At 39.0% G+C, this 24875-nt stretch overlaps 8 protein-coding genes across 8 annotated transcripts; 3 read left to right on the top strand and 5 right to left on the bottom strand.

The window, feature by feature from the left end:
* Positions 1–1336: 1336 nt before the first annotated feature.
* On the bottom strand, positions 1337–5739 carry GCK72_006813 (uncharacterized protein; the record flags this gene model as incomplete). The annotated part of the gene is made up of 7 exons (XM_053725806.1): positions 1337–1478; positions 1650–1725; positions 1782–1947; positions 1995–2133; positions 2181–2346; positions 2893–3248; positions 5639–5739. The coding sequence occupies 7 exons, from the start codon at positions 5737–5739 to the stop codon at positions 1337–1339; spliced, it is 1146 nt and encodes a 381-aa protein (XP_053590000.1).
* A 3563-nt stretch (positions 5740–9302) lies between these two features.
* GCK72_006812 (uncharacterized protein) lies at positions 9303–10231 on the top strand (the record flags this gene model as incomplete). Its single annotated transcript, XM_003110091.1, has 3 exons — positions 9303–9518; positions 9563–9683; positions 10098–10231. The coding sequence occupies 3 exons, from the start codon at positions 9303–9305 to the stop codon at positions 10229–10231; spliced, it is 471 nt and encodes a 156-aa protein (XP_003110139.1).
* Positions 10232–10553: 322 nt separating this feature from the next.
* On the bottom strand, positions 10554–12205 carry GCK72_006811 (uncharacterized protein; the record flags this gene model as incomplete). Its single annotated transcript, XM_003109879.2, has 4 exons — positions 10554–10574; positions 10624–11049; positions 11387–11735; positions 11787–12205. 4 exons carry the CDS (start codon positions 12203–12205, stop codon positions 10554–10556), a joined length of 1215 nt encoding a protein of 404 aa, XP_003109927.2.
* Positions 12206–15470: 3265 nt separating this feature from the next.
* On the top strand, positions 15471–18251 carry GCK72_006810 (uncharacterized protein; the record flags this gene model as incomplete). Its single annotated transcript, XM_003109990.2, has 7 exons — positions 15471–15525; positions 15575–15763; positions 16026–16169; positions 16219–16632; positions 17043–17311; positions 17894–18061; positions 18111–18251. 7 exons carry the CDS (start codon positions 15471–15473, stop codon positions 18249–18251), a joined length of 1380 nt encoding a protein of 459 aa, XP_003110038.2.
* A 284-nt stretch (positions 18252–18535) lies between these two features.
* On the bottom strand, positions 18536–19668 carry GCK72_006809 (uncharacterized protein; the record flags this gene model as incomplete). Its single annotated transcript, XM_003109994.2, has 4 exons — positions 18536–18640; positions 19209–19395; positions 19439–19573; positions 19631–19668. The coding sequence occupies 4 exons, from the start codon at positions 19666–19668 to the stop codon at positions 18536–18538; spliced, it is 465 nt and encodes a 154-aa protein (XP_003110042.1).
* A 2331-nt stretch (positions 19669–21999) lies between these two features.
* Positions 22000–22714, bottom strand: GCK72_006808 (uncharacterized protein; the record flags this gene model as incomplete). Its single annotated transcript, XM_003110139.2, has 4 exons — positions 22000–22189; positions 22238–22332; positions 22385–22606; positions 22655–22714. 4 exons carry the CDS (start codon positions 22712–22714, stop codon positions 22000–22002), a joined length of 567 nt encoding a protein of 188 aa, XP_003110187.2.
* Positions 22715–23367: 653 nt separating this feature from the next.
* On the top strand, positions 23368–24057 carry GCK72_006807 (uncharacterized protein; the record flags this gene model as incomplete). Its single annotated transcript, XM_053725805.1, has 4 exons — positions 23368–23373; positions 23422–23643; positions 23696–23790; positions 23835–24057. The coding sequence occupies 4 exons, from the start codon at positions 23368–23370 to the stop codon at positions 24055–24057; spliced, it is 546 nt and encodes a 181-aa protein (XP_053589999.1).
* Positions 24058–24170: 113 nt separating this feature from the next.
* GCK72_006806 (uncharacterized protein) lies at positions 24171–24674 on the bottom strand (the record flags this gene model as incomplete). Its single annotated transcript, XM_003109918.2, has 3 exons — positions 24171–24348; positions 24395–24576; positions 24621–24674. The coding sequence occupies 3 exons, from the start codon at positions 24672–24674 to the stop codon at positions 24171–24173; spliced, it is 414 nt and encodes a 137-aa protein (XP_003109966.2).
* Positions 24675–24875: the final 201 nt, after the last annotated feature.

Genomic DNA, 24875 nt, shown 5'->3' with positions numbered 1-24875 from the left:
AACCAAACAAATTTATGTATTCTTCATATTTAATAGACAGGAAAACCAGTTTGCCCTATTGAAACTTTTAGCGGCAAAATTCGAAAATATGAACTATTTGAAACCAAAAAACGAAACATTCTTATTCTGAAAGAAACGAGAATCTTGGACATGTTTTAATCAAAGAGAGTACTTTTCTGAATTCTTTACGAGCTCACTCCCTTCATTAGAACACGTTTCCTTCTTCTTCATCTTCTGATTCAGAAGCCTTACAAATTCAAAAAAAGAGATGGATGAGAGTGAATAAAGTTGAAAAGTTGCAAAACAAAAAGTTTTTTTTCTTCCCTTTGTTCAGTCAACTGATTGGGACTAGAGAAGCGTTTCGTCTTCTTCCAAATCAAATCGGAACTTTTCTTTTGTCTTTTCTCTTTGCCACGACTTCTTTCCGTTTCGTTGAAATTTCATTCTGGAGATAGGAGAGGGGAGCTCCGCGCATTTTCTCCCTTTTTGTTGATTTCCGTTTTTCTTTTTTGTCTTTTCTTGTCTGTTGTGTTGAGTTGACATTGTCACGGATGAGGAACGGATTTGTGTTCTGAAGAGGTTAGTAAGGGATACTGTGGCTAATCAAGCGTCTTCACAACAAGAACATACAATACCGCTCAAAAATTTATCAACTTTGGCTTTTTTCAGTAAGAAAATGACCAACTTTGATAGTGTATTTTGGTGTCACCTGATTGTCCGACAAATTTTATTTTGTATGAGTTAGACAGAGCAAAAAAAGCACATCATTTTTGAAATGGACCATTTTTTTGTAGGAACACTATTTTGAAAGTTACAGGTAGTCAAAGTGAAAATCTCCAAATTTTCTCTAGCCGATTTCAGGGATAAATTACTTTGATTACTTGTAACTTTCATTGTAGTGTCTCTACAAAAAATGGTCAACTACAAAAATTATGTGCTATTTTTGTTCTGTCTAACCCATACAAAATAAAATTTGTTGGACAATCAGTTGACACCGAAATACACTGTCAAAGTTGGCCATTTTTTTAACTGAAGAAAGCCAAAGATGAAAATTTTTTGAGCGGTACTGTATTATTCATGTCGTCCACAAAATCTCCAAAATCCTCTGAAATTGTCTCCAAGTATTAAATTCAAGGAAATATTTTTAATAATTAGAAAAATGATATAATCAGAGCCATCAGACCGACTCACCAGTTACACCCAAACTATCACGAGGAAAGATTCAAATTTCTAAAATACAGGGCAAAGAAGAAAGTAATCACAAGTTGACAGGCAGAAAACGAGTATCGGAAAAGAATTTTCAGAGATCAAACGAGACAACTATACAATTGAAGAGTTATCTTGAGCCCGGGACACTGGCTGATTTCGTCAGAATCCCTTTGTGTTTCTGGACGAGTTGTACCTCCAAAATGACACGTTGCGCAGCAATTTTTGCTTGATAATGGATAAGACGACCCTTTCCACCGGACACAATTATGCTGAAAAAGAACTTTCTCAGTTTTCGCTATACTATTAGCACGGCACAACCGCGCTCTACCGAAGCCGAAGAAAATTGTGTGGGGAATTGAGAGACTCGGAGAAAAGGAGACATTCGGTGGAGCGCAGTTGTAAGAACTGTGCCGAGCCAATATCTGAAAATGAAAACTCACTGTCCATCAGGATAAGTACACACTTGCAGATTGTCCGCTTCCAACGGTACGTCTTCATTCCAAATTGGTTTCAGCACTAAATTTTTGAAGAATTGTTAATGTTGTTTCCTTAAAAATATAAAATAAAATTACCGTTCTCCCCATCTTCCTGCATTTTCCAGAGTCTAATTTGCTTGTCAGCGGAGACAGAAACCAAGAATCGTTTTGTATTTTCTAGTTGGACGACAGCTAGCGAAGTTACGTTACCCTCATGTCCACGTGATTCTTTATATTGACGTGGGTTTCGGATGTCGTAGGACTGAAATTGGACGCGTTTGATCAACAACTCCTATTTTTCGAAGGTACCGTAATCTCACACCCATCATGATTGAACCCATTGGAACACGTGAACAGTCGATGCTCTCCTTCGAACTCGCAGTACATTTGGATATGACGTTTACGAGGGAATTCTGTGACCACTGCCAGGCAACGGGGATCCCAAATTCTGAAATTTTCACTTGATATTCATTTGTTGAGTATATCGAAACGTACCTGACACTCTTATCCTCTGAAGTCTGCGCGACAAGATTATTGCAAGCGTTGAGTGTCATGTGGGTGACAAGATTTCGGTTGATAGTTTGGTTGAGGACGCATTGCGTGGTTTCCAGGTCCCACAGTCGAACGGAACAGTCACGGGATCCACTCATGAATTGTCTCTCTGAAATTAGGAAAATTTGGTTGAAAGAGTGAAAAGATTATAGTCAAAATCAGAAAGCCAATTTATGGTTCAAAAATGGGTGCTGATTTTTTAACAAATTTTTTTAGAAATTTTTTGAAAATTCAAAGTCAAAGTGTTTAAGTAATTGTAAACCTTTTGATGCGCGTAATTCGCTTAAAACGCGATGTTATAAACTGAAAAATATACCAAAATGTAGATCTCGGCGAATTCTATGTCATTGACCTACTACGGGCCGGATAGCGGATTGGTAATGTGCCGCGGGCCGGGATATTGATCCAAAAAACCCAAAATTGCCAAAAAATCTATTCTAGCTCAGCCGGCTGCACATTAACAATCCGTCATCCGGCCCGTAGCAGGTCAGTGACATAGAACTCGCCGAGACCTACATTTTGGTATTTTTTTCAGTTCATAACATTGCGTTTGAAGCGAGATACGCGACGGCCAGTTTTGGCCCGGTTTGCAAGATTTTCGAATTCAAATATTTGTTTAAAAGGGACCACTTTTTTTTTAAAGTTACAAACCTACCATTTACCGTAACCACTCCAGTCACTCCAAAAGTATGTCCCTCATAAACTCCATTCGGAAGATCGCCCACCTTCCCGGCCAACATCCAATGAGTCAAAGTTCCATTCCTTCCAGCAGCAATGAACGAGTGATTGGCAGTGAAGTTTCTGAAGCCAATCTTGTTGATTTCCGACGACGTCTGCCATGTCTGATGAATTTCTCCACTATCCGTATTGGTAAGAACAACTCTTCCGTCTTTTCCGCAGGAGAGTACCATTCCAGATCGAATAACAGACATGTGATTTATAGTGTCATTGTGGCCGGCTGGGACTTCCATTGGCTTGTGGATTCGACCGTTGGAACGGGAGGTTCTCATTCTGGAAATATTCGTTTTCACATGCATATTATGAATTATATCATTCGACCTCCAAGTATATAGCCTTTCATATGGAAATGATATATTGAAAGCGGTTCTCCATCACAAAAAGAAGAGCGCTTGTCATAAAAGTCATGAAAAGTATCGCGGTGGGCTTTTTTCTCTCTTTCATGTTATTTCTCTCTTTTTACCCCGTTTGTTTCCACGTTTCAATATACCACCCACATCATTGAGCCCTTTGTTCTGTTAGAACGGAAACCTTCTGCAAAATTTATGTGGGTGTTACAACAGTGACATGGACACCGAAGAGATTGACTCACCACGGAGGAACAAAAACAAACGAAAATCGTTTTATTTTAATTGAAAACTCTACTCTCAAAATAATTCTTTTCTATGGCTGAAGAAACGATTTCCGCTAAATGATGATGTTGGAAGTGAACGGAGAAAAAAAAGAAGATCTCCTCTCTTATCAAGTTTTCGGAGTCTGATCAAAAAGAACTGTCTTATGAAATGACGACGGATAGGATGCTGATAAATTGAAGATTTATAGTGGGAATTTTTTGTTGTTTTTTTTAATTTTTGGATTTCTTCAGACTGGTCGGGTCACAGTAGAGAAGTTTGAACAATGGGTTTTAAGTCGAAAATTCGGCTATGTTTCCAAATATCGATAAAAAGTCAAGCGTACATAAGATGTTTGACTATTTTTGAGAAAACTTCAAAATTTTCAAAAAAATGCCGGCCTTCAAAAATCTTCCAAGGCCTGAGTCTTCGAGCCTTTCCGGGCTTTGCCGAGCCGGGCCGGGCCTTGGCAAGTATGGAATTTTTGCCTATTAGGAACTGTGGTCAAACTGAAGTAAAATTATACTCGATTTCATGTTTGTCCAGTTTCGGGGTGTCCTGGATCCTAACGTTTTCGGTATCATTCAAAAAATATTTTAAAATTCTGTCAAATTTTCAAAACTCTATACCCTAGAAAATGTTCTTCTTAAAATCCAAAATCCGCGTTAAATCTATAACTAACCCACCCCTCGATTCCCAGAAATGTCCAGTTTTCAAAAGTAGTACTGCCTTCTAAATGTACTACTAACATCCATCTTGTTGACAGACTAACCGTAATCTCCAACTGGAATCCTAGATAATAAATATTCTCGCTGCTTTCCTCCCTCTCCCGAAGCTCTTCCTTCCATAGTACATTTTTCATTTCTCTCTTTCCGCCACCCGTCCGAAAACGTCTTAGCCGTTCGTTCCTCTCGTTTTCTCAATTTCCTTTTTCTCATTTTCTTTCCCTCTTCCCTTTTTTCGACCTCCAAAGGGCATCAATGTCGTTTTTCCATTCGTCTCTCTCTGTCTTCGTTTCTCTCTTCTCACACCTCTTTATACAGAAAAAACACACTCAAAAGACACGCACCAAATGGCAGATGGTGACTGGGAGATATCAGAAGGAATCGGTTAGACGCAGACGGTGTAACGGTTCGGCGCCCTGGCGAACGCGCGAATCGAGTGGTTTGAATTGGGGGTGGACAAGAAAACAAGGGGGTTCCCCCCATGCTTCGCTTTTTTGTTTTGGATTTTTTGAATTGTTTATTCTTCCCACTTTCCATGAAAAAAACATTTTTGGGGGAATTCTTGTTTCTGATTTTATGAATTTATTCATGAAATCTAATTCATAATCTGTAGTTTTTAAGGACCATGTTTTACAATATCCCTTAGGTCTCATTTTATCAAATAAAATGTATGTAGCTTAAATTTCAGATTTTTTTGAAATTGACAAAAAATTGATTAAATCTGAGAAATACTTGTGAACGACTGAAGTAACCCAGAATATCTGGAAGTCCTTTTATTTGTTGGCCTAGTTTTCCATGACATGTGATTTCTCGACGAATGTATCTTTTTTCTTTTTTTATTGTTCATCGTCATTTAGAGCCAAAACAAAACTTCTCATCTTAAAATCGCAATATTCTACCAGCCATAACTTCTTATTCTCTCTAACACTCCGGCTTTACCTCCACAGTTTCTTATTTTTTAAGTGACAGAACTTTTCTAAAAGTTAGATTTCTAGCCCATCATTCTGACATGTCAATACTGTCATTTTTTTCCAGTGGCCTAGCAATCCAAGCTCGGTAAATTGGGTAATCTATTTTTCATCGTTACCGTACCATACTACATCATCTCTGTTTGATCAATCTCCTTTTGTTCTCCTATTCTTGCATCCTCCTATTCTGGCACTTTTCCTATTTCTGACATCTACGATTAACCGAATTTGGACTCGGGTATTTTTTTCACTAATAGGAAACTCTAGTTTTCCTACATGGCCTAGGAACCCAACCTCAAAAAACTCGTCCACCACCTCCATACCTCCCTTACCGTACTCCCATCCAACTAAAAACTAACCTGTCAGCCACGTACTCATTTGGATCCAAAGTGCTGATTGGCGAGTAGTTGCCAGTGATCTTGTGTTGAACATAATGTATGAACTTCCCCACTTTTTCCATACCTGTCTGGAATTATCTTTTTTTCTGAGAAGCTTTTGAACAACGAGGAAAAATTAAAGAGTTTTAAAAAGAGCTGAAAACCATGAAAAAGTGCTCAAATCAATTTTATTTGAAAACAAAAAAGTGCACTGAATCCCAACTTCAGCACCAGTTATCAACTTTCATGGCTTCGAAGAAAGAGAGAGAGAAAAACCAATTATGAGAAATCCGAAAATAATTCCCACGAAAATGACGTGTTTTTGAGTGGTCGATTCGAGGATAAGTGAGTTTGGGGCGTGGGAAATCGAGACCTTGTTATGTACGTCATCCTTTAATTTTTCGGTAATTTTTCGACTTCAGCAAACAAGGTTCTACAGAAAAAAATAGACATGCTCCTTTTTCTAGTAAAATTCCAAAAAATTACCCGAAAATGTCACAAAAACTAGCTAATCGTTTCGAAGCCCTCTTTCACTTCTTCCCTTTCCTCGTTTTCGTCTTCGCTTCCGTTGTCACGGCAACCTGGTTCTGATAGACTATGCCGTCTACGAGAGACGCAGATATCGTCCATCTAGAAGTAGTTGAAGACGTGGAGGGCTCGAGAAGACGAGAGAAATAAATTGAAATGAGAAAAGAGCACACACATACACATTCACATAAACACCTTTTTTTGGAGTCGAGAAGATGAGGAGAAGAAGAAAAAAGAAGAAGAAATAGGAAGAAGAAGAAAAAAGGAAAAGAGAGCTCAATATCAATTCTCTCATTTTCTCTAATTCTATCAACTTGTTGCGCACGTTTTGTTTCTCGACATTTATACTTTATTCACAAATTAATCGAAAATTCATGTCGATTCAACTTTTTATGTCAGTTTTCGCGCCCCGTTGTTGCCGCCGTCGAAGGGAGTTCTAATAAGTATTTGAGCACTCTGAAATCTACTTTCACTCAGAATCTAAGAAAAAAGAAACTGAAGAGAGTGGGATTCGAACCCACGCCCCCGAAGGGACTGGTGCCTTAAACCAGCGCCTTGGACCGCTCGGCCATCTCTCCGACGGCGAAATGAGGTAAATGAGTGTCTAGACTTTGTAGAGGGTAGGTATAGGAGGAGTAGACACAGATAGGTGAGAAGTGGAAGGAAGACATGTAATGACTCACTTTTCTGCATATTTTGGGAGCCTGAACTTGAAAAAAACTTATTTAATTCTCTGGAACTTCTTTCCGAAGTGGCTCAAGATCAACACTTTTTGAAACTTTTCTGAAACGTTTTTTTCTCAAGTTTTTTTATTTCTAGAAAAAAGAAACAAGACCTTTCTTATAAACAAAGCTAATATAGTAGTCAATGGGAGAGGAAGATGAAACAAAGGAGATTGTTTTGCTCATTTTATATTGCCACCGATTTCTAGAAAACCAACAAAAAAAAGAAGGAAATATTTTTTCGTTTTTATTTCCTCCGTTCATAAATTCCGTCATGTAAAATGTAACAGTTTTGAAGACACTCGGAAGAGAGACGTTTTCGAGTGGTTTGTCATACATTTTATGTCCGATTTTCTTATATTTTCTTGACTTTGACTTTGATTCGGAGATGGTGGAATACGTGGATTTTGCAAATGCGCTCTATCGGTGGAGCACATTTCCACAAAAATTTTTTTAGAAAACTTCTGGAGATGTCAGTCTTGGTTTTCTATGTCAGTGAAAATGAGACATCTCACAAAGTGTTGCATGTTGCAATCCGATGCCGGCATTGAGAAAAAAAACTATTCGTATTTCGTTTAGAGGCATGACTCAATCTAACAGAAAAGTGACTAGAAATAGTCATCTTTACTTTTAAATTTTAAATTGCAGATTCCGATATTTCAGACAGTTCTCAGAAACTTTTATCATTGACTCTTGTGGTAAAATCGCTCTAAACGCCACAAGTCTCGTTCTCCGGACCAGGCTTGTTCGGAAAATTTTATGAATTTTGCCGGGAATGACATTTAAATTTCAAGAGTGTTACTTTTGGGTGTACATCACTGAGTTATTGATTTTTAGCCACACTTTGTCTGAATCAAAAAAGTGTCTCTTGAGTTATGGCGATTTTTTCCGAAATTTTTTTTCCGAATTTTTTCCGAAAAAAAGTCGGAAAAAAGTTTTATAACTTCTTATAAACGCGACTGAAAACTGTAAATAAAGTGTGAAAGTGTTCAACTCGTTAATATCTACAATTATAGATAAGCGACTGATTCTGAGAAATTGAGTGCGCAAAGTTACACGAGTTTTTTCCGACTTTTTCCGACTTTTTTTCCGAACAAGCCTGCTCCGGACTCGAAATAAGCTTCTGTGGAAGAGTTTTTCCAAGCGGCCGTGTATTCCTCTCGGACAATATTTTTTGTTCAATTTCTCGTTTCCTACTTTTTCCAACAAGTTTTCTCAGTTTTTTTTTTCTATTTTTTCGAGATATAAACTGAAAAGCACGGAAATTTATTGGAAAGGAAGAGGAAACGAGAAATTGAGCAAAAAAACTTGTCCGAGAGGACTACAAGGCCACGTGGAAAAACTATTCCTCCACCAAAGCTCCAGGAGAACGGGAGTTGTGGACGATTTTTGGCGTATGAGTAATAAAAGTTTTTTACAATTGTCTGCTGTATCAGAATATGTAATAAAAATATGACTTCAGTCCTATTAGCAGACAGGTGATATTATAATATGCGACAGGTGAAAGTAATAGAAATTGGGGAGACAGATGAAATTTATTGAGAATTGAGAAAACTGCCAGTTTTATAAGCATTCTATTGATTCTTGAGGAGGTTTTGTTTTAGAAATTCTGGAATTTTTCCCTATTTTGCTTTGTCAACTTTGGTATTAGCTTGGCACAGTTATTACAACTGCGCTTCGCCGGAACGCCCTTGTAAAATGTCTCTTTTTCTCTGGGTCTCTCAATTTCGCCCACAATTTTCTTCGTCTTCGGTAGAGCGCGGTTGTAAGAAGCGTGCTGTGCTAAGTTTTTTTTATTCAAAGAGCATCAGGTTGTGCATTCCGATCTTCCCCTTCTAGTTTTCCACATTACCCAAAACCTTACACTATTCGCTTTACTATTCCCCTCATTCCACTCATTTCAGTCATTCCATGACGTACGAAGACACCCTACAAAAAACCAATCTCTCTCTTCCACTCCCTCTCTTTAATCCTCACTCTTTTTCTAGATGTTCTGATTTTATGAGTTCTATTCTTCTTCTCCTTTTTTGGATTCATTTCCTTTCTTTCTTGAGCGCACTTTAAAAAAATGAAAAATGAAAGGTTACTCAATCAGATGAGTCTTTTAGAACGCCCCTTTATTACTATACGACGAGCCATAATTCTGCCGTCGAGCTCTGTCGGAGCAGTGGTTACGCAGCAACTTGCAACGCGGCTCACTCGAAAGTTTCGCCCGGTGTGCTCCGCTCCCTCCACCCGATTCGTTTTCTATAATGAGCAGCCATCAGTCTCTCTTTCCATTTGCATATGCGTCTGACATTCAGACATTTTTGTTTCTCACTCACCCATTCTCTCTCTTGATAATCAGTTCTCTCTAAACCTCTCCACTTCCATTTCATTCCTTTTTCGAATTCCAGATGAATATGAATAATATTAACAATAATGGCAAGAAAGAAGGCCCACCAGCAGTTCATGTACCAATCGAGCCTGCTGGTATGAATCTTCATGGTACAATGCACTTCAGTCAGGGACTCCTCCCGTCGTCATGTTGGCTCGTCGTCCCCGTCTCATCACTCTCCCACCCACAGGTCCCAGTACCCCAGATTCAGGTCATGAACTCCCAGGATTATGTGGTAAGTTGATAAAGAAGAAAAAGTACTAATTTACTATTTTCCAGAAAATTATCGAGATCGCTTGCGCTGACCTGGCTATCACCACAAAACTCAAATGTCAGAAGAAGCAACAACAGATAATGTCGGAAACAGCGAACACGAAAGATTTCATGCAGCATATGAAAGGTGGGTTAGACCGGAAATAACTAGGGTATTCAGGAAGCCTCGCCAATTTTATTCAAGTTTCTTGAAAATACCCTATGAGAATGCAATTTCCAGGTTCACCTCGTCGAGAGCTTTCAGAAAAGTACCCACAAGCCTACATTCTGTCACTTTTGGGTCCCACAACGAAAACTACAGTACTCTTAAAATGTTTGGGTTACTGTAGTTTCCGTGGTAGGACCCGAATTGATTGGAATAGAGACTTGTGGGTACTTTTCTGAAAGCTCTTGGTGAGCTGAATGCAAATATAATATACTTATTATGAAAAAAATTGAAGGTGGAAATGTTTTCCTCTAAAAAAGTAATAAAAAAGTGTTCAATTTTGTCTACCTACATTTTGTTATCCTATAACTCACCTAGCCACTTCATCATTTTCAGAGCAATTCGAGCGAGGCCGATACGATCGAACATTCGCGATGCTCAACAACTCGGGAGCCCCATCACCATCCCTATCGACATCTCCCTCAATGTCACCAAGAGCGTCGAACGAAAAGGCTAACTTATATGATTGATTAGTTATTCTTTTGGGATTTTATGATATGACCTAATTTGCACGGGAAGTAGTGATTTTTATTAATAAATGTATTTATTTTATGAAAGTTTTTGAAAAGAAAAAAAGAGGAAAGTTATAAATCAAGACGAGAGACTCAATGTATATGTACATGGGAAAAAAGATTTCAGATGAAGAGATGATGTGGGGAACCGGAAAAAAAAGAATTGTTGCGTGACACTCGTGACGGGATATAAATTATGGGTACAAAAAATGGCCTAGACGAGTTGATTATGGATATGAAATGTGAAATATTGAACCAGTAGAAGGGGAATGTCGTTGTCCTAGTAGTAACTTGGAGTCTTCTGAAAATAGTCTGTTAATAGACATAACTCGGCTGAAAATACAACTTACCGATACGTAACTCGGAGTCTTTGGTGTGGCCTCAACCGCCGCACCATCCACAATTTCGCCCAATCTGATCAACTCCTCCTTGATTCGATCCTTCAGATTGAATCTCCAGTATTTTGCCAGGAACAACAACACTCTGACCCTCTCCTCAGACTCGCTTCTTCTGTGTTGATGTCCGAAGTATGATCTCCAGACATTCAAAAGTTGGGAAAGCTCGTATCCATCCCACTTCTCGAATTCTTCCAGTTCTGGAACCTTGATCTTGTAGTGGTTATCCTCCAGAACTGTCCGTTTGAGATCCCACTGGATGTCGATGGCGATCTTCTCGAAGCAGAACCAATGCGCCGCAAATCCCAGAAGCTGGTCGTGTTGGATGCAGCTGCGGCTTTTATCCTCTTTGCAAATTTTGCAGACCGGGTTGAGGAGCATCTTAAAAGATATACCAAATCATTAACTAAGTCAATAGGGGGACAGACAAAGCGAACCTTAAGGACTGTTCACCCATCTACCGTAAAACCTATAAAAGTGGCGCACTTAGCGGTGCCTGTTTGCAGCAGTATATCTCGGTTCCCAAGAAAAATATCAAAAAGTAGCTAACTAACAAAATATAGCTTAATAATCATAGAATATTTTTCCAGAAATTTTTTTTCATATCTCTAAATACAGCAGATATAGGATGCTCCAAACTTGCCAGCGGGTGCGACTCTATTACAGGTTTTACGTTAAGATAATCAAAATCTTTAAAAGTTCTTGAAAAATAACTAACCCTTTTTGGCAAATTGGTGGTCAAACAACAGTAGACCGTTTTCATGGTGTTGAACCATCCTTTGTCATCAATGAAGATTTCCTTGAGTTCATTTAAGAACTTTTCCTCGAACTCCTCATCCAACAGCATGACTTCCAACTGCTTCATCGTCCAAGCATGACCCTCCAAGTGATGGGTACACAGGGTAATTGATGGGATTGCCACCGCTGCACGTATCTGTGCAGTACTCATCAACTTGGCATGGCTTGGTCCAGCGAACACTGCGAATGCTCTCTTGTTGTGGGGCCTTGAGAAGAATGTGGTGGATGTCGTCACATTGTCTTCTCCACATTGAAGACAACGATGAGTTCTGAAAAAGGGTACTTCAGTTGATATGTTAGTCAAGAATGTGAGTTCTTACGGCGTGTGAATCAGCTCACAATCCTCATAGCTGTCACAGACGAAATCGTCGTATGGGGTTCGGAAGTTCCTCAAGAAGGTGTGGATTGCCTTATCCAGCGTTCCTGGCTTCACGTCTCCTCCCAGCACATTTCCAGCCATGATCTCCACGATCCGAACTCCCATCGTGCTCATTTGACCTTTGGCTCCGAGCTCAACAATTTCCACCAGCTCAGTTGCAGCCTCGAAAATGTGGTGTGGGCAGTAAGTGTGATTTCTCCGATACATTTGGTTGCAGGCGTATTGGGTAGTGATGTGGTACTTGAAGCAAGCCATGGTGAGGAGTAGAAGAAGCTCCATTTTCGTCTGCACCAACCATACTTCGGCGGGAGTTTCGAAGCAGATGAAGCATTGGTGTTCTTGTGGTTTGGAGCAAGACATTTTGAGAGTGTTGGAAGTGAGCGAAATCGAGTTGAACTGAAAGTTTTAAATTCACATTTTGAAAAAGCGTCAGATTCGGTTTGCAAAGAAAATTAAGTCGTCTAACGATAATGACATCAATGAGCAAAAATGAGGAACACATGGAGTTAAAAGTTTGAAAAAAGGTTCTTATGGCACAATTGAAACCTGTGAGTCTGGCAACTGCCTGCTAGCTGGTGTTAGATCAAAATGATGCTCTGAAACTTTTTAGCTCACTGGAGAATTTCTAAAGAACGTTTCTTCGACCAAAAAACGAACCAGTCATCTAAATGCTAATTACCGATAAAAAATTTTAACCTCGAAACCTTCCCTCAACTCAAAATCAATTCGCATGCTTCCCACCACAAAATAATATTCGTTTCCTTCTAAAAAAGAACACGCTCTCGAAAATCTTGTAACTACGCAATAAATTCATAGTGTCGCGGAGCCAGTGCATGAAACGAACGAGACAAAAAATCCTCTCCCCTTCCAAAAAATTTGCAAACCAATTCTGAACGCGCGCACACAAGAAGGAAGCATCGTCGAGAAACAAAAAGACATTTCTTGCGACTACGAGTCTGTCAAAAACTATCGAAAATCGAAAAAAGGAGGAGAGAGAGGGAAATGAAAGCAGGGGGAAAGTGCCCCCAGGAATTTGTATGTGTGATTTTCGTTTGATTGTTTGTGTATTGTTTGTAAAATGAGAAAGAGTAGTGAAAGAAAAAAAAAACAGTTCAAAAACGAAACACCGCCTGGTTTCGAGATGCTCCGGTTTCGAAACGTCTAGAGTTTACTTTTTTTGAAAATTTTGGGCCATTAGGGTCCTTCTTGGGCTCTAAACACACCCCAATATAGTTCGTCCAAAACAGATCCTCAGAAAATAGAGAGGCAGAAACATTTGTGCTACTAGAAAGAAAAAGAGACGAGTGAATGTTATGATTGAGAAAACAAATAGTTTATTGAACGAGTCACTAATTTCGATTCGTCATCGGAAAAAGAAAGAAGCGAGGGGAAAATGGAAATAGAAAAAAGGGAATCGAGTAAAAATCTAAGGAGATGTGACAGGTTCAAGAAGAAGACAAATTAAAATTTGGAAGAAGGAACCCTCCGAAAAGGAAATGAGAGAGAGAGCAATAAAACCTTTGGTTTTCCCTCTTTCAGACCCCAAAACTATATCATTATGTTAATCAAAGCCAACACACACATACATAAATACACGGGCGCTCTCCCCAATTCTTTATTGGGTCATAATCTTTTTTTTCTCGATTCGTTCGCTGGTTTCTCGTGCAAGCTCGTCAAGCACCGCTCTCGCCTCTCATTTTTATGTTCCTCTTTTGCCTTTTTTTCCACTTTCTTAGAAGGGTACCTTCTTCCGAATAAAAAGATGTTGAGCGTATTGGATGGGGGGAGAAAAAACACTGCCGAATTGATGAGAAGTGGTATATGAGGCGACGGGAGGGGCGTGACTCGGTTAAATTCAAAAAAATGATAGAATCGAGGGTTCGGTGAGTGATGAGGCAAAATCTGGCTCATAGAAATTAATGACATGGGGTACTGTAGCTAGCGGGACAGAGATTGAAATCCACTAGATACGGATGCGAGGGACCAGGAACCTTTAAAATCCAATAGTGTCAAATTGAGAAGTACGGATTTGACTATGGAAGGCTACCGAGTAACGATGGAGTTATAGGACGTGACTTATATCATTGGAAAGCTGAGAAAACGCTGATTCCAAATGTACATTCAGTTTTTGCCCTCGAAGCCTGGTATTCGAGAAAAACGAGGTCAAAATTTGAGCAAGTCATTACCTTACGCGAAAGTTATTGGCAGCGTGATGACTTGTCAGCTGTCCAAACTTTGACCTCGTTTTTCTCGAATACCAGGTCTCAAGGGTAAAAACTAAAAACATATTTGGAATCAGCGTTCTCTCAGATTTCCAATGATATACCTCACGTTCTATAACTCCACGGTCACTCGGGAGCCTTGCCCAGTGAAAGGCAAGTAAAAAACGTCAAATGCTCTCCACAGTTGTTTCGGTCAAACACATGAGTAGCGTCTCAAAAAAACAGGAACGTAAAAGAATCTATGTCTGGCATCACCTTCTTGGCACTGTGCCAAGAAACGGTGCCGCAGCCACAATATATCGTAATGGGGGAATAGGCGAATAATAACTTGTTCAGGTTTGTCTGAATGTATCGTACACTCCCCGCCCATTTCTCACTCACTTACTTTTTCATATTTCCCACTCATTACCCATTTCGCCTCTCTCCCTCCAACCATTCCTCCTACTTCGACCTTTTACAACCAATTCATTTCGAAAGATAGAAAGAGAAGGGGAGCCTGTACCCTCTCTTTCCATCACGAGTGCACGCCATCAACACACTTTTTGACACCGGTCGTGTCTATGTGTGCCTGTCCCGAGAAAGTGTTCTCTCAATCGCTTATAATCGATTTCGTGTTCTTTTTGTTTTTTGGGAGCATTTATGTTTAAGGAAAAAAGGTCTAGGAGCTTTTAGACGTGACATACATGGCACCAGGGATGATGTCGTAAGGATTCGGATAGGATTTCAAAATACCGTAGTGTGTCGGATTCCAAGACTTATGGTTTTTTATGCATCTAGATCAGCTGAATCCGTTTTACTCTGTCTATTTTTAGTTTCCCAGGCTTTCAAAATATCACCGCGGAGTCAAAAAATGTGCAAACTTTTTTCGCAACTTTTTTCGAAATTTTTTGAAAGTTTTATCAAAAATAGTCAAAAATCGTAAATAGTAAAAAATCCCGCCCCTGGCCCCGGACCGTTCCAAGTCCGATTCCCATTGATATGAGAACATATCAAGAATCTCCAACAAATAGTTTTTCTCATATACGGTACCTAATTACTCTACCTACCTGAAGAAATTCAAATAATGTTTCTACTCTCTCTCTCGTCTTTCTCTGTTGCTATGTTTTGTTATCTTGTGTCACTCGAATAGTTCAAGGATAGAAGAAGCAGACACATGTTGCATTCGTTCATAACCTTCTTTTTCAAATCTCTTTTTCCGTCCTTGACGAAGTGGACAATCTCTCTCTCCCTCTCTGTCTTACTGACCGAAAGCTGTACACTTTATATCACACATTTCTGTGTTTTATGATGTAGCTGAAGAGAGAAGGACAAACAGTTTTCGCTTTGATCTGAAATTTATTGAGCAGTTTATACTCAACTCTTTATTTCCTCTTTTCTCTTCAAAAATTAAATTATTTCCAGCTATGGATTCTTCCTACCCTTCCCTACCTGATAACGCTTCACAATTTGTTTGGAATGGTGACATCTCAAATTTCTCAGTTTTATTCCAGTATTTGTTTATTTTCAGAAGAGTTTGGCTTTACCGATGATCAGTTGAGAAGCTCAAATGTTTGGATGGGAAGCGGGACCGCAGAATCTACAGTAACCCAGGGAAACCAGGAACAGAGTTCTGAGGAGATGAAAGTCAAGAGAGCAAGGACTGGAGAAGATGGGAATGGTCCAAACAACAGTTCCCTGGATTTCGAGACTTTGAAAGGTAACTAATTCTAGATTTTACATACGTCACGTCAAAACTGCAAATTCATACATTTTCGAATTTTTTGAAATTTTCGCAAAAAAAGTCAACTTTTTGACTATCATTCAGAATTAGAAGAAATTCTAAAAAATTATCAATAACGTTCACATTTTCGATAAAAATTTGGAAAAATGTCGAAAAAATGTGAAAAAAATTAACTCAATTTTTGATCCCGGGCCTTTCCGGGCCGGGCCTTGACAAGTATGAGGTGTTATTCTTATAGAAATCATGACTCGGTCATTCGATATTCAAGCCGATACACTCATCACGCCGAGAAAGCGTACCAGAGGGCCGGGAAGAGCCAAAATGAGTGAGGAAGACAAGCAGATGGATACGGACAAGAAGGAAGTCAGAAAAGTCTTGAATGGTAATCACTTGCTGATGTTTATTCCTCACTAACTTCTGGTTGTTTTCAGATATTCTCAACGTGGTCTCTTCAGAGTCAGCTCCAGAAACATTTCTGCACAAATACAACAGAATAATGAAGAGAAGAACCCGAGCATCGAGACCACCAAAGACACTCCAAATCAGTCAAGAGGCTCCAGAGGAACCTGAAATCGTCAACTGCTATCAGGATGGCCACAACTATTGGCAACATTTCGTCCCAAAGACCACTGAGGAGTTGCTTCACGGCTTCAACTTCAACCAATTTGTGCTCAGTCTCCCACCGGCTCGACTTCCATCGGATCCAGCATTGGAAGCAACGATGTATGAATCCAGAAGAAATATGGTATCGGCGGAGCAGATGATCAGTTTCCCTGCTCCAAACACCCGTGCCGAGTTGCTCGCCACCATTGGGAAGATCGTCAACTATGTCACTTACTACCACGGTGAGAAGTAAGTTTTCTTTTCAAATTTCGAGATCTATTTTTAATTGTGCACATAATTACAGGCTGAACCAATTCGAAAAGGACGTCTTTAAGTTGCTTCTCGACTCCAACGCCTCGGTCCAAAGAGTCCCCCGTTTCAGTTTTTCAAGCTTCCCTGGCTCTATCTGAGGACATAATTTCCCCTGTGTTTTTTCCCGTTGTTGATTTTTACGGTACCTTTTTTATTATGATAAATTTGGTTTCAGAATTTTTGGAATTTTCTTCTCTCCACACTTTCCAGACATGCCAGGCCTGATTTGACCTACCTCGCGGGTGGGAAAAAAGACACTCTTGTCTTCTCCAGCGACTACAGATAATACTTTTTTTCGTTTTCCCAATGTCTTTGCCGTCCCAATCTTCGAAATTTCCAGCAATCACCATGGACGATCCACAGAATTCCGGTCAAGACTCCACCGTTCCACAAGAGTCGACTTCTCTTCCAGTCAACAATGAGTTCAAAGAGCCAGTTCGCAAGAAAAGAAAGTATGAGAAGAAGTTGAAAAGTGTGGTTCCGGAGGTTGAAGATTCACAGAAAGTGTTACAACCACAGACGCCGTTGAGCTTGTCACAGATGGTTTACGAGGACGCTATTAGGGACCCGTCGTTTGTATTGTTCAGGGATAAGATGTGGTTGAATCATGTGAGTTTTTTTCTTTCTAATGTCCTTTGGTTGATATCTTCAGGCCCGGGTCGGCCCGGAGTCAAAAAATGTACAACATGGGATTCACAAAACTTTTCGAATTTTTCAAAATTTTTACCAAAAATTGATTCATCCCATACTTGTCCATGCCGGACCCGGCGCGGCAAGGGCCGGATTCAAAAAATGAACCAATTAAAAAAATTTCAATTTTTCATCGAAAATGTCATTTTTTATGATTTCTCAAAATTTCTTCTAATTCTGAATTACAGTCGAAAGCTTGACTTTTTCGCGAAAAAATTCGAAAAAAAATTGAATTTTGGCGGCCCTGAAAAGTATGATTCTTCCCTTTTTGACTATGTTTTAATTGTAAGTTCGAAAAATGTGTATTGTATTACCACAGTTCTTACAACTGCGCTCCACCGAAATGCTCTAGAAAAATGCCTCTTTCTCTCTGAGTCTCTACATTTCGCATACAATTTTCTTCGATTTTGGTAGAGCGCGGTTGTAAGATGTGTGTCGTGAAAATCAGACCTAATCTGCTGCAAATACGCCCTATCTAACAACTAATCCCCCGAATTTCAGAGACTGAACAACTTAAATCACCGTCTTGAAAACTATATTCGGAACACTAAATCTCGAACTTCTCAGCCATCTGAAGCTCCACCTTCCTCCTCGAATCCTCCACTCCGCCCACTCCCAAATCTACCGTACCAAGGTCCCAAAAACCTTCCACCATTGATTCAAGTCAAGGTATCATTCCAGATTTTCTAGCTATTTGTATTTCACTCGTAATTTCCAGAATCTCCAAGTTACTGTACCATTGTCTCAACTTCTGAAATTTCCGACTACATCTGTCCCGTCAACTGCTCAAACGACTCCTCGATTCTCCTCAGCATTGTGGGCTGATTCTCGATCAGAGAATGAGTCTCCGACGATTTGATTTTCAGTTTATTCTCCCTTTTTTCATCAAAAAATACAGGTTTTCAATGATATAAATTCATTTCATAATGATTACAAAACATTGTTCGTTAGAAGATTCTTTTCTATTTAATAGTTGGAATTATTGCTGTCCGGGGGAGGGAACCCTGATTTCAAGAGAAAAATGAGATTTTCTATTATGAGATTTCTGAGTTTTTAGAGATTCGAAAGAAGAGAAAAAGATATGAATAAAGTTTGAAAGGGAGATAGATTTAGATAGAGATAGGGAAACTATCAGCAGATTTCTCATTTGTAGCTCTCATCCACGATTTTCACATAGCCGTCGTCGTCACCACTGCATTTGAATTCTACGCTGTTCATCTTGTGTCCCCAGACGGCGTGCGAGTCGTTCTGGAAAAAAAGAAAATTGAGGAGAGGATTATGATTCTTGAATATATTGTAAAAAGAAGGATTCTGGTAGGTTTCTGATGGCTACCATTCTTCCGAAGGTTATCAACTTTTGCTATTTTCAGTGGAAAATGCCCAACTTTGACAGTGTATTTCGGTGTCACCTGATTGTCCGATAATCTCAATTTTGTATAGGTTGGACAGAGCAAAAATGGCCCATGATTTTTGTAGTTGACCATTTTTTTGTAGGGGCACTACCATGAAAGTTACAGGTAATCAAAGCCATTTATCCCTGAAACCGACTAATTTCGAAATTTTGGAGCTTTTCACTTTGACAACCTGTAACTTTCAAGATAGTGTCCCTACAAAAAAATGGTCAACTACAAAAATGATGTGTTATTTTTGTTCTGTTCAGTCCATACAAAATTGAGTTTATCGGACAATCAGATGACACCGAAATGCACTATAAAAGTTGGTAATTTTCTACTGAAAACAGCCAATGTTGATGAGCGGAACTATTGGTCATTTCCTACCGTAACCCTCTACCCTCCATCCATAAAACCCCTCTTACCTTCGAATAAACCTTCGACTGAAACTCTACTCTCATTTGTCCCTCTGGCGCAAAATTAACCAGGAAAATGAGCGGGAAACGTGTTCCTCTCTTTGACACCTCCGCTCCAGCAGTATTCCAATTTCCCGAAAACACGCCCAATTTCTCTTTTGTCACGTCCAAATCATTACCGTTCACGTTGATTCTTCTGAAATGAAAGAGACAGATATGGTATGATATGAGAGACTTACGTGACTTCAGTTGCAGGTTTCGTTGTAATCTTCACCGCGTATGTCTGATCTGTACTCCATTTCAATGTTCGTTGAGCTCCGTCGAATCGATGGCCGTCCATTTTGAAGGCGAGCGGGTCGCCACTGCTGAATTCTCTGGAATAAAAGGAAATATAGGTATTGAAGTTTGAAATTAGATAAAGATTGACTTACTTAACACAGAGCTCCACAGTGAACGCATATTTCGTCATGGTGGGGGTCTGGAAGAGAATGGTTTAGAGAATCATGTTGGGAGAAGTAAACAATAAAATCATAGAGGGAAAATGTTTATGTTTTCGAAACGCCTGAGTCACAGTATTTCAGAAATCTGTCTTTTTTGGGGGTGCTGGGTCGAAAGTTATATAATTGGAAAGCTGAAGATATGGTGATTCTGAAAATGCCCTCTGCTTCAACTCTGATTTCAATGTGTTCACGTTTTTGTAAAGTTCATTCAAGAATCTAGAATTCTAAACAGAAATTATATGAAGCTTATCCATTTTGCTAAAGCTTGAAGCCCAAGGCAATCCGGCATACAATTAGGAAAAGTAATTTGATATCTAATATTACAAACAAGTTGTTCATAAATCATACTAGCTGATCTGTCAATCAAACGTTTTTTTGTCATGTTCTCACAAAAAACAGCACTTTTCAAAATTCAATTAGCCCCCACGACTCTCCAAATTAGCCAAACGAATTGAAGAGATAGAGGGGGATAAACAAAATGAAATCATCATGAAATGAGATACAAAATGAAAAAGTGAGCAAAGAGAAAGAGAGAAGAGAGAGAGAAATCAAGAAAGCGGGTCCCATGCACTCTCCCTTCTCAACATCTGTCGCATCCTCGAAAGTTGCCAAAACTGAGAAAAATGTGGAGAAATAGTGTGTGAAATCGAGATGGTGTCCGATTAGAGATGCAGAGTCGACGGCGGCTCCGTGCTGCTGGCTTCTAGCAGACGAAGAAGCAGACGAAGAGGTGCGCAACCGAAGAGTTTTCGAAGTCGTCTTTTCTCTGCGTCTCTCCATCTCACACACTATTTCCATTTCTCAAGCTCAGAGACACGACGAGAAGCTCCTCTTCGTCTCTCTCCTACCAAACGGGGGGGCTATTATACGCAACGGAAGTGCGCAAGGGGCTCAGCGGAAATAGTATAGGGAGGCGAAGAGACGCAGAGAATAGATTCATTTTGAAATAAAAAAAGAAGAGATGAATACAAAAAAAGAAGATGGAATGGATGAAATCAGAGGGCGACGGAAATTGGTGGTGGAAAAATTGGAAAAAAAAAGGAGAGAAGAGAGCAAAAGATGAATAAGAAAACGGAGAAGAGGATTTGGGCGAAGCGATTTAGAGATTTATGGGTAGAAGCTAAATGAGTAAGTGTTCGAGATAGGGGATGGATGATACAAAATAAGCTTCTTGGAATGAGCCATGGAGCTAACAGGGTGGAAACATGTGGAATGTGAAGAGCGTGTTACGGTAGCACGTAGTTTCTTTGAAAAGAGGTGAGAACTCAAAAAAAATTTTCGGCTCAAAATTCGGTAAGTGGGTCCGAACTCATGACCGAACACGCATGGGTAAAACTGCAACCGGCTGAGCTACACGTCCGAGAACGCGGCCGCCCACTCGGAGTTGTGATAAATATGGGGTGCCGATCACAATTTTTTTGCGTTCTCACCTCCTTTAACATTCTGAAAGAGAAATTAGAAGGAATCTTTTTAAAAAACTTAAAAATTAAATTCCAAATGAATACATGAAAACGTAAAAACCCGTAGATTTCTTTTGTTTCGCAATGTTGACGAAAAATCTCTTATTTTCCTTCAATTCATTTGCAGTTTGCAGACTCGTCAAATCTTCCATCTGAAATTCACATAGCTTTTACAACTATTTAAATAGAAATTGATTAGAATATATTCATTAAAATCTGAAAAAGATTGAATTGGGTACTTGTGAAAAGCGGTGGGCAATGAACAATGAATGAAAGTCAACAAATAAAACAACAAGGTAACAAATGAAGAAATGGCGAAAACGTTTGGAAGAGCTATGATGATGTTGGGAGGGCAACGACTTTGGAAGATGTGAATTTGGGACGATGAGATTCTGAAAAAATTCCAATTATTTTCTAAAATTGCAATGATGCAGCCACTATCACGTCGATTCGTATTAAGCTACAGACGCACAACTCATTGACAACTACATTTTGCGGCTCCGGGACATTTGGCTACCAGAAGTTTCGCCACCAATTTTCCGAAAATTTCCAAAGCTTTATGGGGAAAAACATATCACCTTAGTTAGCACAATCAACGGGTGCTAGTGATATGTTTTTTTTTCATAAAGCTTTGGAAATTTTCCGAAAATTGATGGCGAAACGTTTAGTGGCGAAATGTCTCAAAGCCCATTTTCCGACTCGCACTTTCAGTATTGAATCGTAACGGGCTGAGATAAACAGTAATTCCGACACAAGACATTCAATTCTCACCGGAAGTCTTATCACGGCTTCTTTGATTTTCTTCATATCAAATAATTTCTTCAAACAAAAAAGCCTCACCTAATCGTCTTGTGGCTTCATAAACTTCCTCTCCGGTTCTCCCTCAATCTCCTCATTATTTCGTCGTTTTCGAATATCTTTAAAGTTGAATTTTGTTCCAGTCGCTTCCACATTCTTCTCATTATCCTGTCTTCTTTCTCTTTTCGTTTGCGCCTTTTTGCTCAAAGCTGCAAGCTTTTGTCCTCCCAATCTGAAAAGAAACTATTATTATACGGCTAAAAATCATGAAAACACATACGATTCAGCCATTTCCTGATCGTCGACATCTTTTCCGTCTTCTTCTTCATCGGAAAGTTCTCCATTTTGAAGTCTTTCGTAGTACTCCATTAGTACCTGGAATCAATTGTAAATTATTTTCTCAAAAAATAGAAAAATCGATAATTACCTCAACATCTTTGTTAAATCCTTTGAAGGATAATCTTCCAAATTTAAGATTTTCTAATTTCGCCAAATCGTAGCAAATTTCTTGAGGTTTTTGTGCGGGCAGAACGGCCATTGAGCTGGTAGCTTCTCCTTCTTTTTCTTTTTCAGCAATTTTCGCATCCAATCTTGCTTCTCTTCGTTTTGCTCCTTTCGCTTCGATCTGCTTCTTCTTTTTGAGCATAAACTGAAAGGAAATGAATTGTTTCTAAGTAAATCACATGAAAAACAATACCTTCATGTCGAGAAGACTGCTGGAGAGCTCATTGACGACGACACGTTCGCTGGCGGACATTTTCTGAAATTAAGATTATTAGCGAAAATTCAGAGAGAAAGATGAGAAGAATTAAGAGAGAAATTAATGAGAATAACGGGAATAAATGAGAATTCAATAAAATTAACGCTTTGTGCGGTAGAGCGAGACTCCTTATACTCTCCTGGCCGAAGTGGGAAACCTCGGCCGCCATCTAGAATTCAATGGCGGGAGTTCAAAAATTAAAAGGGTTTTTTACAAAATTTTGTACAAAAACCTACAGAAATCTTTTATTTAGTATGCTCAGCGAAAAAAAAAAGAAAAAAAATATAATTTACTCTATATCTCGTAAAAAACCTCTACCCTTTTCATATATTTACACCATATTAAAGCTGAAATATAGAAATTTGCATTTTTCGCATTCAAACTTCCGCAATGTAGTCCTTATGAAAACATGCTCTTTCGCACTTACTGTTTTAATTAATTTTTAACTTTTTCGCCTAATTTTCAGCGATTCTCCCTCGAAAAGTCTGCGAAAATCGTTAAACTTTTACTTATTTAAACGAATACTAATTATTCCGCTTATTCTCATTAATTTCTTTTATAATTATTGACATCTTCCTCTCAGAATTTTCGCTAACAATCTTTATTTCAGAAAATGTCCGCCAGCGAACGTGTCCAGCAGTCTTCTCGACATGAAGGTATTGTTTTTTATGTGATTCAATTAGAAACAATTCATTTCTTTTCAGTTTATGCTCAAAAAGAAGAAGCAGATCGAAGCGAAAGGAGCAAAACGAAGAGAGGCAAGATTGGATGCGAAAATTGCTGAAAAAGAAAAAGAAGGAGAAGCTACCAGCTCAATGGCCGTTCTGCCCGCACAAAAACCTCAAGAAATTTGCTACGATTTGGCGAAATTAGAAAATCTTAAATTTGGAAGATTATCCTTCAAGGGATTTAACAAAGATGTAGAGGTAATTATCGATTTTTCTATTTTTTGAGAAAATAATTTACAATTGATTCCAGGTACTAATGGAGTACTACGAAAGACTTCAAAATGGAGAACTTTCCGATGAAGAAGAAGACGGAAAAGATGTCGACGATCAGGAGATGGCTGAATCGTAAATTTATTCATCATTTTAGTCGTTATGTTTCTTTTTTTCAGATTGGGAGGACAAAAGCTTGCAGCTTTGATCAAAAAGGCGCAAACGAAAAGAGAAAGAAGACAGGATAATGAGAAGAATGTGGAGGCGACTGGAACAAAATTCAACTTTAAAGATATTCGAAAACGACGAAATAATGAGGAAATGGAGGGAGAACCGGGGAAAATAAAGAAAAGTTTCGAATATCCGAAGTATTGGTTTGTTTTTTTTCCGATGGAGGTTTAGTTTAGTTTACGCACAGTTTGGTAAGGTTTTGAAAAATTCATTAAAAAGGTAAATCGTGGTTGTAGTCTCTGTTATTCGGATAGCAATAGTTTATTTACTTATTAAATTTAGAATCAGCTGCCAACATATTTTTCATAATCATTCTGTTGAATGTCAGCTGGGACAACGATAAAAATAATCGTGCCTTCCTTATATTGGATACGTATTTCGGTGTCCTGCAGAACTCTTAGAAGAAGATGCTTCTTTCGGTTTTTTGTCTCAATTTGAAGTGTTTTTCCGGCGATATTAACTCTGAAAAGGAGAGGAATAGTCGGAATCACAATGAAATATAACTCACATTTTCCATCCTTGAGCCTTCACCGCTTCGATGTAATCGTCAATCTGTTGATACTGATCATTAATTGTTTCAATTCTCGATCCAATCTCCACATCATTATCCATCCATTTCTGCCCAACTTTTATGCATTCCGATACCGAACAATCCAAACAACATATTGTGAAAAACCTTACGCCGTCGATCTTAACAGTTATAGTTATTGAATTTCTGCATTAGTTCCATTTACCACTGGATGTCTGAACAACTCATCAGAATGTAGAGACTCCACGTCATATACCATCCTTTCAATTGAATTCAGAGCACATTTTTCAAGAAATGACGGCGGAAAGAGTCCTCTTAACATTCTAATCTGATACCCGCGGCCTTCGAGATGTGTAAAAAAGCGAGGCGTTTCGAAGTTGGCTGAATTCCGAATTTGACATTGGATTTATTCTCAGTATTAAGGACCCACCTGTGTTAGTGATATAGAGCGACCTAATTC

This window comes from Caenorhabditis remanei, chromosome II (genome assembly GCF_010183535.1).
Source record: "Caenorhabditis remanei strain PX506 chromosome II, whole genome shotgun sequence".
In the NCBI taxonomy this organism is placed as follows: Eukaryota; Metazoa; Nematoda; class Chromadorea; order Rhabditida; family Rhabditidae; genus Caenorhabditis; species Caenorhabditis remanei.
Note: the sequence above shows the minus strand (reverse complement) of the source record. Positions and strands in the feature narration are given on the sequence as shown.